General features: G+C 42.0%; 1 protein-coding gene across 26 annotated transcripts in view; it reads left to right on the plus strand.

Annotated features, from left to right (window-relative positions):
* Positions 1-16,125, plus strand: part of RIMS2 (regulating synaptic membrane exocytosis 2) — a 782,248-nt gene that overhangs the window by 448,265 nt on the left and 317,858 nt on the right. For 14 of the 26 annotated variants that reach the window (XM_065585978.1, XM_065585977.1, XM_065585979.1 and 11 more), the window contains 2 exons: positions 4,190-4,398; positions 15,660-15,779. In XM_065585978.1, coding sequence (XP_065442050.1) covers positions 4,190-4,398; positions 15,660-15,779 — 329 coding nt within the window. Of the gene's footprint in view, positions 1-4,003; positions 4,072-4,189; positions 4,399-15,659; positions 15,780-16,125 lie in introns of all 26 variants that reach the window. The other 12 variants (XM_065585993.1, XM_065585982.1, XM_065585999.1 and 9 more) reach the window with 2 other exon arrangements.

Raw genomic sequence — 16,125 nt, forward strand, 5'->3', positions numbered from 1 at the left:
ACCTCAGTAGTTTTTCCCCATTTTGTAGCTGTGTGTTTGATTTTTCCTTCCTAAGTGAAATGCTTTGCACTTATCTTTATTGAATTTCATCTTGTTGAATTCAGACCAATTCTGTACTTTGTGAAGGTCATTTTGAATTCTAATCCTGCCCTCCGAGGTGCTTGCAATTCCCCTCCTCCCCCAGCGTGGTGTCATCTGCAAATTTCATAAGCATACTCTCCACTCCATTATCCAATTCATTAACTAAAATATTGAACAGTACTGGACCCAGAGCTGACCCCTGTGGGACCTCACTAGATCATCCTCCCCGTTTGTCAGCGAACCATTGAAACTATTCTTTGAATATGGTCTTTCAACCAGTTGTGTACCCACTTTATAGTAATTTAATCTAGACCACATTTCCCTAGTTTGTTTATAAGAATGTCACTGGGGACTGTGTCAAAAAATCTTACTAAAATCAAGGTATATCACTTCTACTGCTTCCCCCCATCCACTAGACTAGTAACCCTAGCAAAGAAGGAAATTAGGTTCATTTGGCATGATTGTTCTTGACAAATCCATGTTGGTTATTCCTTATAATCCTATTATCCTCCAGATTCTCTACAAATTGTTTAATAATTTGTTTCAGTATCTTTCCAGGTATTGAAGTCAGGCTAACTGTTCTATGATTCCCCAGGTTGTCTTTGTTCCCCCTTTTAAAGATAGGTACTATGGTTGCTTTTCTCCAGTCTTTTGGGACATCACCCATCCTCCAGGAATTCTCAAAGATAGTTGATAAAGGTTGTGGGAATGCTTCAACTAGTTCCTTAATGCAGTGTTCCTTAAGTACCCTAGGATGAATTTCATTGGGTCCCACTGACTTGAATACATCTAACTTATCTAAATCTTCTTTAACTTGTTCTTTCACTATTTTGTCTTGCTTTCCTTCCCTCTTTTTGTTTACAATAATCGTGTTGAGTATCTGGTCACCATTGACCTTTTTAGTGAAGACTGAAGCAAAATAGGCATTAAACACCTCAGCTTTATTGATATCATCATTTATTAGCTCTCCTTCCTCACTAAGTAGAGGACCTACATCTACATCTTTCTCTGTTAAAAGAAACTCTTCTTATTGCCTTTTGTGTGCCTTGCTAACTGTAACTCATTTTATGCCGTTGCCTCTCTGATTTTATTCCTATGTGCTTGAGCTGCTATTTTGTACTCCATAGCAATTTGTCCATGTTTCCACTTTTTGGTGGCTTCTTTTTGATTTTCAGGTCATTAAAGAGCTCCTGCTGGAGCCATATTGGTCTTTTACTATTCTTCCTATGATCGATGACCATGGCTTTGAAGAAGTCCTTTCATAGTAGGGTCTAATCCTGTTTTCAGTGAAATCAAGCAAAACTCCTATTGATTTGAATAGGCTCAGCAGGCTCAGACCTTTAAATAATAATTATTTAGAATATGTAAACTTCTAGATACTTTCATGAGATTTGTTTTCAACATTAGTTAAATTCTATGAAATCAAAGGAAACTTCATATGCTAAAGTATGTCAACATAACATCAAGGGTCAAGCTTAATGTGCAACTCACCTCTGAATAGTGACTTTAAAAATAGCACCCACATATTCAGTAGTCCTGTTGCTTTAAGTGCAGTTTAACTCTGACCTTAGCCATAGGTCCATCATTAGTATCTCCGTAATTTATGTGTTAAACGGAGCTTAGCTGGACTTTCAAATTCCAGGTTAAGTCTGTGAGGTTGGCAGTTATATCAGAACCCTCCCCCGCAATCTTTCTTATTTGTAATCTGAGCAGATATGATTGGGAATCATTGAGGATCTTAAACATGACCAGAAATACAAGTAGAACTGATTAAGACTTTTTTCCAGAGAACCTCAGAATAATGGGGGATCTTATACACTATATGGACTAAATAATGTATAGACAGAGTTAAGGAGAGATTTTCATATTTTCCCCCTGAATTTTGTCCCATTGGGATCTTAAAACCAACCCTTAACATTATTTCAGTGCCATTTTTATGTATACATAAAGAGGGTTTTTTTAATTTGAAGACGTTTGCAGGGCTAAGGTATTGATACTGAAGAGTGTAGATACATTTCAAGTTTCTGTTTTTCATGCAGTGTTTATTGTATATTAGGGAGCTGCACATTTCATTGCTTGTGCAGGCTGAGCTTGTTGCACATGCCAGATGCTCCTTGCATTCCTCCATTCCACTATATGAGCTCCCTGTGTGCCAGCTTCCCATCCCCTCCTTTTCAGGGTCTCCCTGGCAAGCTCCCCAATCTTTTATCTGCCAGATTCTCTGTGTACTCCCCAACTCCCATAACAGGTTCCCCCATTCTTTCCCTAAACCAGCTCCATTTTATGCACCTCCTTTCCCATTTCTTCCCATGTCCTCTATTCCCCTCCATGACAAGAACTCTGTCTTCCCCATTCCTTCCTCTTGCCAAACCATGAATAAGCTTTGTGTAGGGTTGTTAGTTTTGTGGGGTCTGTATCTGTGCATCCCATATGCAAGATGTGTTGGTCAGCGGATCAGAGTGATATCAGACTCACTACTCATACTCTTCCCTGTCACCTGATGTGAACTATCCCAAACTTCTCTGAGCTGTTTCAGTAGCACACATTGAGCCCCCACAGAACAATGGTCTGAGGTACAAGGCAGATACAGGTGAGGAGTCTTAGGGACTTGTACCATGGATTCCAGAACCACATGGGTTCTGTTGCCTATTGGACCCTACACTTGCAGTTAGATGCAGGAGGCAGGAGTTAGCCTTGAATAAGAAAATAAAGATAAAATAAAAATTCTCACATATAGTAACATGATATTTATGGTTCTAAAGTATAAGGAAAATGTTATAAGGCCAAAAGACTTAGGTATATTCTACAATTTACAAAATCTAGATAAATGGGAAAATATTTATATAGCACATAGTCATGTATTATCACTCATTTTTATTGACATTAGCATTAATCCTTTGGAACAACTGTTCAAAAGTATGAGTATCTCTCAGTTTATCTAAGAAATCAACTTTCTGGGGGGAAGGATAGCTCATTGGCCTGCTAAACCCAGGCTTGTGAGTTCAAACCTTGAGGGGGCCACTTAGGGATCTGGGGCAAAATCAGTACTTGGTCCTGCTAGTGAAGGCCGGGGGCTGGACTCAATGACCTTTCAAGTTCCCTTCCAGTTCTAGGAGATAGGATATTTCCATTTATTAAAAAAAAAAAATTAATTACATTTATATTGTATGAAAATATTTTAAAAGTTTGTTATGTATCAAAATACAGTCCATTGAGTCCATGTTTTGAGATAACAATACAATAGCAATAATTTTGCCCGCATTAATTCATGAATGTTAAATTTTTCTATAAATTTTATGCAAAGTTAATATCAATCAATTCTGAGTATTTCGTACCTTTTATTTTTCTTAATGATCTATCATCTCTTGACAGGTGTTTCAACATTCTGAAGCTTATTACAATAAAGTGAGATATAGAATTTCACTGTTTTGATGTTTTGTTATATCTGTGTAGAGATAAATCATTTTGATCTGAAAAAGGCAAGAAGGCCCTGCCAACAAGACAAACCCATTATTAGGTCAATACTGACAAAGATGATGCAAGTTACACTTAGTGTTGTCAATGTCCAGAAAGTTTTGAATGTGTACACAATAAGTTGTTGAATCTTTTTGTGATATTTATAGGTATTTTCATAAGAATTTCAAAGAACTGTTAATGGTATAGTCTTTATATGTTACATATATTGAATATGTACACACACACACACACACACACACATACACATGCACAGTTTTCCACATTTTGTGTATTCCATTGTTTTAGAGTCTCAACTTTCTCTTGAAAACATTATAGCAAGTGTTACAGACAAAAGTTATGAATCAGGCAGGATAACCACAATTTTTTTAAAGTTTATTATATCTGTGTCTGTCCTTTCTTTCGCTTTTCCTTTACTTGCACTATCTTGTCTGTCTGATTCTCACAGGAGACATGGATTACAACTGGGTGGACCATACGTCTTGGCATAGCAGTGAGGCATCCCCAATGTCTTTGGTGAGACATGTGGAGCCTTACCATTCAGTTTACTTTATCATTTCACTTTTCCTTTGTTTTATTTATACCTTTGCACGTTTTCTTTTTTGTATCCCTTTTTTTTATCCCACACTTGTAGGGGACAGTCAAAGGGGAAAAAGAAAAACTAGTGAGCAGGCAGTTTTGTCGGATTCTAACACCTTATCTGAGAGACAAAAGAAAATGGTATGCTTTGGCGGCCACTCTTTGGAAGAGGACTTGGAATGGTCTGAGCCTCAAGTTAAAGACTCTGGGGTAGATACGTGTAGTAGCACAACTCTAAATGAGGAGCATAGCCATAGCGAGAAGGTACTGAGATTGTGGAGCCTGCATTTTAAACTTCTCATTTGGTCTTCGTTTGCTCTGTGTCGTTCATTAAAACAGTGCATTTAATAAAAAGACAGGGGAGGGGGGGTTAGAGACAATGTAGCATTTCTTAAGGTGCAGAAAAGAAAAACAAAACCAAAAATTCCTGCTTGTTTTGTCACTTTTACTATTTGGTAGCATAAGAAAAAAATGTTCAGGCACAAAGGAATGTTTGGTCTTATGGTCGCATGATAGTACTTGGTGATGTTACCTTCAATTATAAAGTAATTAACAATGAGGATTCTGTTGGATTGGCTTAATATGATTTCCTGCATATGTGCTCCTGGGGCTAAAATTAAATTAATAGTTTAAATCCCAGGTAAAAAAAAGGGAGAAAAATTGGTCCATTTGCACAGAAAAGTTGTTTTTCTTTTTTCCCTTTCACTGTCATGTTTGTTCTTTTGTTTTGTTGTCATGCCATTTTTGTGGAGTATTGTGTAGTATTAGAGTCTTTGCCATCTGCTTTGATATTTGTTAGTATTGCCTTTCGTTTGGTTGTAGATTGTGATAAATCTTTTTAAAGTTATTAGGTTTAATGGGAGGGGAAATGTCCTGTGCCAGTTAATTTTGCATGGAGAGGAGCATGAAACCAGTGGATAGTTGTGAAAAAGTGCTATGATTACACCAAATAAATGATAAGTTTATTTAGAGTTTTATTCAGCATGTTATAATAATATACAATAATAATATGTATTTGTGTGTGTATATACACAGATATGTGTGTGTGTGTGTGTATACACACACAGTCACACACACACTGTAGTGGGATGATGGAATATTCAAACGTAGCTGTGCTGAATATGTTTAATATGTATGAACTATTAGAAATGATAATGTTATTTCAATAAATACTACATCAGAAAGGGGAGTTACTACTTTATACCTTTACATTCAGTTTATCCTTTTGATAATTTTGGAGCACTGAGAATGTAAAGGTGTCTGAAAGGCCTTACATACTCAGAGAGAGGAAAACTGAGATGGTTAGAATGGTGGAAAAGAGAATAAGTCTGAATCTCAATATATCAGGTTTCAGTTTTGAGTTCTACAGTAGAAACTCAGAGTTACAAACACCAGAGTTAGGAACTGTGGTCAACCACACACCTAATTTGGAACTGGAAGTATGCAATCAAGTAGAAGCAGAGACAAAAAAAAAAAATCAAATACAGTACAGTACTGTTAAACATAAATTACTAAAAAAATAAAGGGAAAGTTTAAAAATAAATTGACAAGGCAAGGAAACTGTTTCTGTGCTTGTTTCATTTAAATTAAGATGGTTAAAAGCAGAATTTTCTTCTTCATTGTAAAGTTGCAAAGCTGTATTAAATTAAATCAGCTGTAAACTTTTGAAAGAACAACTACAACGTTTCATTCAGAGTTACGAAAATTTCAGAGTTATGAACAACCTCCATTCCCAGGGAGTTCGTAACTCTGTGGTTCTACTGTACTTCCTATTCAGTATCAGGGTTATTGTGTTAGACTTCAACATCCATTTTTGTTACAACTCAAATATAATGATCACATATATCATATAATCTAAATATCTATACCTTTCAATCTAATGTATACAAAAGAGACAAGATGGGTCAGGTAATATCTTCCACTTCTGTTGATGGAAGGGACAAACTTCACACAACTCTTCTTCAGGTCTGGAGAATGAAACTAGAGTTTCCATGCTAAATACAAGGTGGGACAGATTGTTAAGCATAAGGGTTCAGACAAGTTGTAGGAGACCATTTAAAATGAAATGGGCAATTAGCATCTCTGCACTTGTAGGGCAAGGGAAGGTTAGTAGGCATCAGGGTGTGTTGCAAGTTGTTGTAATGGGCCATAAAACCAGTGTCTTTGTTAAGTCCATGGTTTTTAGTGTCCAGCAGAGTTATGAATTTAAGTTTCCAGGCTTGCCTTTTGAAGGTGTTACGCAGGTTTACGTGGAGGATGAGGACTGACAGGTCATATATGGAATGATTGCTTTGTGAAAAGTGTTGACCCACTGGTGATAGGGTGTTTTTCTCTTTTATCATTTTCCTGTTTGAGTTCGTTTGATAGTGTAGTAATTGTCTGGTTTTGTTACCCAGAGTTTTCAGAACCCAAAACAGTGGTAACTTTACTGTTTCTCTCCAGAGGATGTCAGGAATAAATCAATGGGTGCACAGCTCATCCATCTGATAAATAATTGGCACGACAGAGTGCTTTCACTTAATCTTTTATAGTTAAATTCAAACAAAGCACATAACCTACAGTAACTCCTAGTGGGTCACCTATTTTCCTAATTTCAGCAAAACTACTTATTATCTCTTATCATCAAAACATTTCACATAACAATGTGTCGAGACACTTAAAACCGATGTTGCTATTCACTCACTCTCTTCCATACTTATAATCCGTTAACTTTCTGTCCCATCCTTCCATTGTGATAGCAAAGCTGCAAACATGCAGCTGCATGGCCTTGCCTCTCAGGGCCTAAGATTTTCCTAGCTATGTGATGTTTGGTTTTCAGCTTTCAGTAGATGAACATACAGAATTGCTCATTACACTACTGTCCCATCTGGGGTACATGCAGGAATGACAAATTCTTGGGTAACACTCCCCTCCTTGCAGATTGTATATCTTTAATATTAAGATCTGCACACACATACACAATGAGTTCAATGGGTTACTATAGACGCCTAGCATAGGCTCAAAGCTCTCAACTGAGACCGAGCAATAATCTTCTTGCTGGCACTCTCAGTTTTCATCCCTGATTCTGCCTCATTTTAGACCAGACCTCATGTAGGTTCCCTTGGGGAGTACCCAGGGTTTGCAAAAGCACGGGCTTTGTAACCGATTTATCTTCCTTTGAATCCAGCATATCAGCACCAGGAACAAAACAACCAACACTATTTGAAACACCAAAATCACAATTGGTTGTAAAGCCAGATTAAAAATTCCTGTTGCCATGGGAGACCATCCCAACAATGTCTCCCACCATTTGTGTTCTGAATTTTTGCTAATCTTCTCAATTACATGTTTAATTTCACTGGTAGAATGATGGACTGTTACCATAATCCTACTTGCCTCTTGTTTAGCAGCATGTAAGTAATTCCTCAAAAGGGGATGCTGAAGCAATATCTGTAAAAGAAGTTCATTCCAATGGGTGCAGTTATTATATTTGAATACAATGTGTATTTCACTTTTAATTGGCTATATTTCAACTCAGACACTTGAAATTTAAAATCATATCCTTCAATAACTACAATATAGCAAAATCATCTATTTTCATGGGGATCATGAGATACATGATACACATAATTAATTACAAGAACTGGGCACTAACTTCTAAGACATATGGAATTACCACCCATATACAAAAGCACAGATTCATTTACAAACGGATTAACAGCATAATGACATTTTCCCTCTATTATTTCTAAACATAATTTCTGTGGCTGTAGGTATTTGTGGTGAATTCAAATCCAATCCCAGATTCTTCTAAGCGGACTCCCAATTGTACTTTCTTCCACCCAGGGCCTCTTTTGTACCCATACCCTATGATCCATGGGCTCTATCACTCTCTGATTAGCATTAAGGCCAGAGACTACAGTGGGGGAAACCTTATCTCTCCTTCTGACACTAGTAAAATAAATACAGTAATCTCTCAAGAACTTTTATCATATGCAAAATTTACCATTTTCCACCGGGATTATAAATCCCTCTCAGTCTGGATGGAATTTTTCCAAAGAATGCTCCTAATTTCCAATGGGAGTATCCCTCACATACCACCTCAAATCATGTCCTTTACCACATCACTAATTCACATCTGTATTTGCATGCATGCCAGGGCTAAGGAAACATTACTCTGGAGGGCACCAGCAGTCTGCAAGAGACGCAGATGATCTTTTTCTTGGGATTGCTCCCATTCCTCTAATAACTGTGCCACCCCATCCTGTGTGGAGCTTAACTGATCTAAGGATTCCCTCAGGGATGTTGCTAAATCCTTTAGGTGTTGCCCCACTGAATTCACAATTTATTAAATTAATTCAATTTTATTCACAGCCATTTCCTCCTTTATACTATTAAGAAGCCCTACCCTTGTTCCAAATGCTTCCAGTATGTCCCTTTTTACTCAGTCTTTGAATGGTCTGGGGACATCAAGAAGATTCATCCAATTTTTCCAGCCCTCATATAATGGCTGGAAAAACTTTCCAAAATGGGGTTCTATTACTGAGATATTTGCTAAGATGAGGTCCATAATAACTTTATTCAGCGTGTGGGTTGGATTAATCACCAATTGTTTCTTTACATTGGTTTGAACCACATATGTGCTGATCAAATTAATTATAGGTGGTTCCAGAATTCACACTTCTATACCTTTTACTCCATGGGGTCCCTGAACAAGCCATTTTCCTGTCATATTGGGCTTCAAATTAATAACCATTTTATCAAGGCATGATTTAACTTTATTATCCAAACATCCTTTCTTCTTCGGGTGATTGCTCATGTCAATTCCAATTAGGTGTGAGCGCGCCACATGCATGACAGCTGGAAAGATTTTCCCTTAGCAGCACCCGTTGGGTCGATCCAGGTACCCCCAGAGTCATGCCTTCATGGCACGGAATATAGGGCCCTGCCAACCCGCCAACACCTCAGTTCCTTCTTGTTATCTCTAGCTTCAGCAAGCCTTCTCTGTCTCTTAGCAGATTTTTCCTGTAAATAGTTTGATATAGTTAGTTTTAGTAGGTGTTAGTTAGCTCTCTCTAGAAGTTCATCTGGGGGTACTCCCCATCCCCTCCCCTTCTCCTCCATTACTGGGTCATGCCTTGGTCCCCGGGATTTAAACCCTGCACAGCGTGTGGCAAGTCTATGCCCAGAAGTGACCTCCACACTTCCTGCTTGAAGTGTTTGGGGGAAGCCCACCAAAAGCAAAGCTGCAAATCTGCAGTGGATTTCGCCCTAGGACTCAGAAGGAGATTGACCAGCGCATCAAGATTCTTCTGATGGAAGCTGCCCTCCATCCCCACTTGGACCCAGGTGCAGCTGAGCCGATGCCGAGCACTTTGAGGAAGGCATGAGTCGGCACCGAGGAAGGAGTTGGCACCGGCAAAATTTCCCACATAGGGTCTCTATGCAGGGCAGTGAATGGCACAGTTCACAATCCCTGGTGCCCCACAAGAAGAGGAGACCCGAAAGGGGCCGCTTACCCATGCCCAGACTAGTGCAGAAGGAGTCCACTGTTGTGAGGCCCATGTCGGGCCACGTAAGCTTGTCACCGCCGCCTAGGGTTCCGTTAACTCCTGCCCCACCATGGGACCAGTCAAGTCTGAGCACCCAGCACTCCCCTCACCGGGAAAGTTGCGACCACCTGCAATTGTCTTACATGCCAGAGATGTTCGAGGCTGCCAGGGACCTCATCACCTTCATGGCGCCGCCTTCCCCTCCTAGGTGCAACAGGACACCGAGCTCCGTCTCACAGGCACCCGTGAGACCCTCGGTGCAGTCTGGAGGCAAGCCGGCAATGATACCATGCTGATCACCATCGCCTCGGCACTGGTCACCAGTACCTTCCACCAGCGGGTGGATAGGGGAGCCACACTAGTCCCCAAGTTCCCGGCACTGCTCCCTGGCACCAGTGGGCACTGCCCCTCTGTGGTCATCCTACAGTGAGTCCTCCCAGTTGGAGATGGAATCCTATAGGTTGAGGCGAAGCAGGCTTTCCAGGTCCAGTAGACACAGGCAACAGTTCCATCCAGCACAGTGGCGTCGACAATGGCAGGCTCCAGCCTAGTGGCCTTTCTGGATCCCCTGGGTGTTCCACCAGGGTCAGGGCCAAAGCCAAGGGTCCCATTTGCGGAGATCAGCATCGGTGGCCTCGGCATCGTATGTGCCTTTGGCACCTCACCTGGATCAATACCAACCAAATCACAACCCTGACACAGACCACAGCGGTACCGACTGCACCGGCACCAACTGCACTGGCCACATTGGCACTGGCCATGCCAGAAGACCAGGCACTGGTGCCAAGGGCAGAGAGCAGGACCAGCTCCCCACTAGGGCCTTGTCCTCATCTTCACCTGATGAGGTAGTGGCGGGAACTTCGAATGCCTTGCCCTGGAGGTCAGCAAGGTGCTCCAACAGCTGCTGAGAAGAGTGGCACAGAACCTGGGGATCCATGTTGAGGAGGTCACTGAAACATCGGATCTAATGGTGGACATCCTTGCCCTCGCTGGACCCTCCTGTATTGCCCTGCCACTTATAAAAACTATTCAGGACACCACTAAGACAATGTGGCAGACCCTTGCCTCCTTATCACCGATGGCAAAGAGGATTGAATGAAAGTACTTTGTTCCCTCTAAGGGGTTTGAGCATTTTTATACTCATCTCCCTAGTGGTAGTAGTGGCAAATGAGCAGGAGCACCAAGGGTGCCAGGGCCCATCCCCTAAAAACCGGGAGGATTTTCCTCTTTGGGAGGAAAATTTATTCCACCGGGGGGGGGCTCCAGCTCCGAATTTCTAATCACAAGGCTGTCCTCAGCAAGTACAACTACAACTCATGCGGAGATATGGCAAAGTTCATGGAGCTTCTGCCAGAGGACTCCAGAGCAGAGTTCTCCTCCTTGGTAGAGGAGGGTAAGCTAATTGCCAGGGCTTCGCTCCAGGAAGCCCTTGATGTGGCTGATTCGGCCACCCACACCATGGCCTCTGGGGTAGCCATGAGGAGGAGCTCCTGGCTGCAAGTATCAGGGCTCCCATATGAGTTCCAGCAGACCATACAGGACCTCCCTTTTGAGGACTCAGCCCTCTTTTCAGAGAAAACTGTCTCACAGCTTCATAGCCTCAAGGATTCGAGGGCCACCCTCAAGTCCCTTGGCCTGCACACTGCAGCTATGCAATGGAGGCACTTTAAGCCTCAACCCCCTGCTCGTTTCTACCACCCACAAAACAGGCAGGATTTTTCTAAGAGGTGTAACAGGAACAATAGAAAGAGGCCTCCCCCCTCGTCAACCCAGGTCTCTGGGCAGGCGAAACAGTCCTCAGGCCAGAAACAGAACTTTTGAAGGTGTGCCCAGGGGCGACGCACCAGTCCAGACTCTGGATCCATCCCCCCTTACCTTCTTGTGCCGACTGTCCCGTTTTTACCCTGCATGGGCCCGAATTACATCAGATCGCTGGGCACTCCACATGGTAGAAAGGGGATATTCTCTCCAGTTATCCTCCCTCCCCCCCTTCCACCCTCTTTCCCGGTCCCTCTTCAGGGACTCTTCTCACGCAGGAAGTCACATGCTCCTAATGGTGGGAGCAGTGGAAGAGGTTCCTTGGGAGCTGAAGGGCAAGGGTTCTATTCACAGTATTTCCTAATACCGAAAGCCAAAGGTGGCCTCAGGCCCATCCTAGACCTGTGAGACCTCAACAAGTTCATAAAGAAACTGAAGTTCCGCATGGTCTCTTTGGCATCCATTATCCCTTCCTTTGGATCTGGTATGCCACCCTCAACTTGGAGGACGCTTACTTTCATATTTCAGTAATGCCATCCCACAGAAGGTACCTCAGGTTCCTGGTGAACCACAATCATCAGTTCACAGTCCTTCTGTTTGGCCTGTCAGTGGCTCCTCGGTGTTTACCAAGTGCATGGCAGTTGTGGCTGCATTGTTGCGTAAGCGTCAGGTGCAGGTGTTTCTGTACCTCGACAACTAACTAATCAAGGGCCGCTCCAGAGTGCAAGTAGAGGTGCAAGTGAGCTTCATAAGGGCTACTTTCAATGACCTAGGCCTTCTATTGAACATACAGAAGTCAACCCTATCTCCCGTTCAGTGGATAGAGTTCACAGGGGCGGTATTGGACTCTACAGAGGCAAGAGGGTACCTCCTGGAGTCACGTTTCCGGTCCCTGTGCGACATCATACAAAGTCTCACCAGTTCCCTACCACTACAGCAAGGAATTGCCTAAAGCTTCTGGCCCACATGGTCGCTTGTACCTATGTAGTACAGCATGCCAGACTGAGACTCCAACCTCTTCCGGGTGTGGCTGGTGTATCGGCCTATTTGGGATAGTCTAGACAAAACTGTCACTCTGCCTCGACCGGTTCTCAAGTCCCTCCTATGATGGCTCGACCCTCAAGTGGTGTGTGCAGGTGTCTCCTTCGCCAGGCCACAGCCATCCCTTTTGCTGGTGATGGATGTGTCAGCGATGGGTTGGAGTGCGCATCTGGGAGACCTCAGGACTCAGGGCCTCTGGTCCCAAGCGGAACTCTCACTTCACATCAGTGTCAGAGAGCTGAGAGCAGTCCATTTAGCGTGCCAGACATTCCAAGCCCATTTGGAAATGAAATGTGTATTGGTCATGATGGACAGTACAACAGCAATGTTTTATATAGACAGACGGGTGTGCATGCTCCTCTCCCCTGTGCCAAGAAGCCCTCAAACTGTGGGATTTTTGCATAGCTCACTCAATACACCTGGAGGCGTTGTACCTTCCCAGAATCCAGAACGAGTTGGCGGAATATCTCAACAGGTCCTTTCACAACCACAAATGGTCCATCTGTCTGGATATCGCAAATACCGTTTTCCAAGATTGGGGATTTCCCCAGCTAGACTTTTCACCACGCGACACAACAGGAAGTGCCTGCAGTTCTGCTCCTTTCTGAATCACAGCCTGGGCTCCATCGTGGATGCGTTCCTCCTTCCCTGGAAGGGACACCTCTTGTATGCGTTTCTACCCATACCCCTCGTCCACAAGGTGCTGCTCAAGGTTTGAAGGGACAAGGCCTCGGTGATAATGATAGCTCCGCCAGCACTGGTACACGTCTCTCCTGGAAATGTCCATGGAAAACCCAATCACCTTACTGCTGCTTCCGGATCTGATAACCCAGGACATCTAATGGAGCCATCTTTTGAACCGCTTGCAACATGTTCTCTGCTGTACCTCTCACATAAGGTGGCATTCCTGGTAGCCAGGAAGGTGTCCGAGATCAAGGTTCTAACATCTGAGCCTCCTTACACTGTGTTCTATAAGGACAAGGTTCAGCTTAGACCACATCTGGCCTTTCTCCCTAAAGTTGTCCCCCAGTTTCATGTTTACCAGGATATCTTTCTTCCAGTTTTCTACTCCAAGACACACACAAGCAGTAGGAAGCAAAAACTTCATTCGTTGGATGTTCGCCAGGCGTTAGTCTTCTATATTGAGTGGATGAAACTGTTTCGGAAGTCTTTCAGATGTTTGTCACAGTAACAGACAGTTTCCTCCCAAAGAATTTCATCATGGATCACGTCTGTGTCCGGGCATGCTACAATCTGGCATAGATACCTGCCCCTCCACTTACAGCACACTCTACTAGAGCACAGGCATCATCAGTGGCGTTCCTGGCCCAGGTTTCAACCCAAGAAATCTGCAGAGCTGCGACGTGGTCCTCAATCACACTTTTACCTCGCATTACGCCATTACTCAGCACGCTAGAGATGACGCAGCCTTTGCCAGAGTGGTGCTACAGTCAATAAACTTTTGAGCTCTGACCCCTCCTCCAAAATTTAGGCGTGGTAATCACATAATTGGAATTGACATGAGCAATCACTCAAAGAAGAAAAAAACCTTACCTACCTTTCTTGTACCGAAGTTGTTCTTCGAGATGTGTTGCTCATGTCCATTCCAATACCCACCCACTTACCCCGCTATCAGAGCAGACTGACAAGAAGGAACTGAGGGGGCAGTGGGTCGACAGTGCCCTATATTCCGCGCCATGAGGGTGTGACTCCAGGGGGCGCCTGGATTGACCCAACGGCTACTAATAAGGGAAAATCCAAAGTAGTGGTAATTTGACTGTTTCTCTCCAGGCAGCATCAGAAGTAAATCAATGGGGGCATAGTTCATCTGGCACAATAATTGGCACAAGCAGAGTGTTTTCACCTAATTTTTTATAACTAAACTCAAACAAAGCACATAACCTATAGTAACTCCTAGTGGTCATCGTAGTAACACCTAGTGGGTCACCAGTTTTTCTAATTTCAGCAAAACTACTCATTATCTCTTATAATCAAAACATTTCTAATCATAACAACGTGTTGGGGCACTTAAAATCAAGGTCACTATTCACTCACTCTCTTCCATATTTATAATCTGTTAACTTTCTGTCCCATCCTCCCATTCTGAAAGCAAAGCTGCAGACATGCAGCTGCGTGGCCTTGCTGCTCATGGCCTAAGATTTTCCTAGCTATGTGATGTTTGTTTTTCAGCTGGCAGTGGCTGAACATACAAAATTACTGACTGCAGTACTGTCCCATCTGGGCTACATGCAGGAATGTCAAATTCTGGGGTACCGTTTCATTCACATAGGTGTTGGTGGGGCATTTGATGCACAGAATGAGGTACATCACATATGATAGGCATGTGTAGGACCCATGGATCTTGAAAAGTATTTTGTGGGGGAGGTGTTGATCATTGTAGGGGTGGAGATACGTCTATGGGTTTTTATATTTTGTTTTGGGAGGGTTTGGTGCCCTTGAGTTGGTGTGTCCTGGTCTGTGGGGAGCTTGCTTCTTCTGATGAGGTTAGTGAGATTAGGATTTTGTTTGAAGGATAGAAGAGGTTTGGAAAAGATTTCATTCAGGATGGGTCCTCATCAAGTCTGACACTGATTGTATCATCCATTACAACAACTTTGTGACACACCCTGCTACATATTAACCCCCCATTGTCTGTGATTGAAGAGGTATTAATTGCCCACTTCATTTAATGTATTTTCCAATAACATCTGTGAACTCTTGTGCTTAACAATCTGTCCCACCTTCTGTTTAGCTTAAACATTTTAGTTTCCTTCTCCAGACCTGAAGAAGAACTGTGTGAAGCTGAAAATCTTGTCACTTTCAACAACAGAAGTTAATCCAGTAAAAGATATTACCTCACCCTCCTTGCATCTCTCATGTCCTCGGACTAATACAGCTAAAACAACAGTGTAAACAAACATGTTATGCATAAAGATAGTTGTAGATATTCCACAAATTGGGTGTAGGAATACATTTGTGAGGTAGAGATTTTATTAATTCTTTAAATGACTTAGGGATAGAATTAATGACTTAATATGTCTTTTCCAGGGCTTATTTCTATGTTTCTATTAAACTAATAATGGTGTAATCATACTGCTTTTAAAAATTGTAAACTTATCTGGAAATGAAAAATAATATTGAGATTTTTTCTGAGAAAGTATGTTCACTATGTTTTCCATTAACACTTTATCATAGCATCCTGTGACCTGGCAACCTTCCAAAGATGGAGACCGTCTAATTGGACGGATTTTATTAAATAAACGACTAAAAGATGGAAGTGTGCCTAGAGATTCGGGAGCACTGCTTGGACTGAAGGTTAGTAATGGACAATTTTGAAAATATGTATTACTTTGTTAGCTAAATGTTAAGTAATTACAGTTAAAGTTCAGTAAACTAGGTTAATATGTAAGAAAGACATTATTTTAAATGTTGCCATTACATTCAGAAAAACAGTATAATGACATTTTATCTTCAATTATCAAAATGATTACTTTTTAAGGTCTTAGATGTGCTTAATAAAATGTATACTAGAAGGGTGTTGGAACGTTGTTCATATTAATGCTATATTGTTTTTAATTGCATATATGGACTTTTATGTTTTAAATAAACCAAGTTGTGATTTAGTTTGTATTTATTTATTCTATATGAGTGTTAAGCAATA

Source organism: Chrysemys picta, chromosome 2 (assembly GCF_011386835.1).
Source record: "Chrysemys picta bellii isolate R12L10 chromosome 2, ASM1138683v2, whole genome shotgun sequence".
Classification (NCBI taxonomy): domain Eukaryota; kingdom Metazoa; phylum Chordata; order Testudines; family Emydidae; genus Chrysemys; species Chrysemys picta.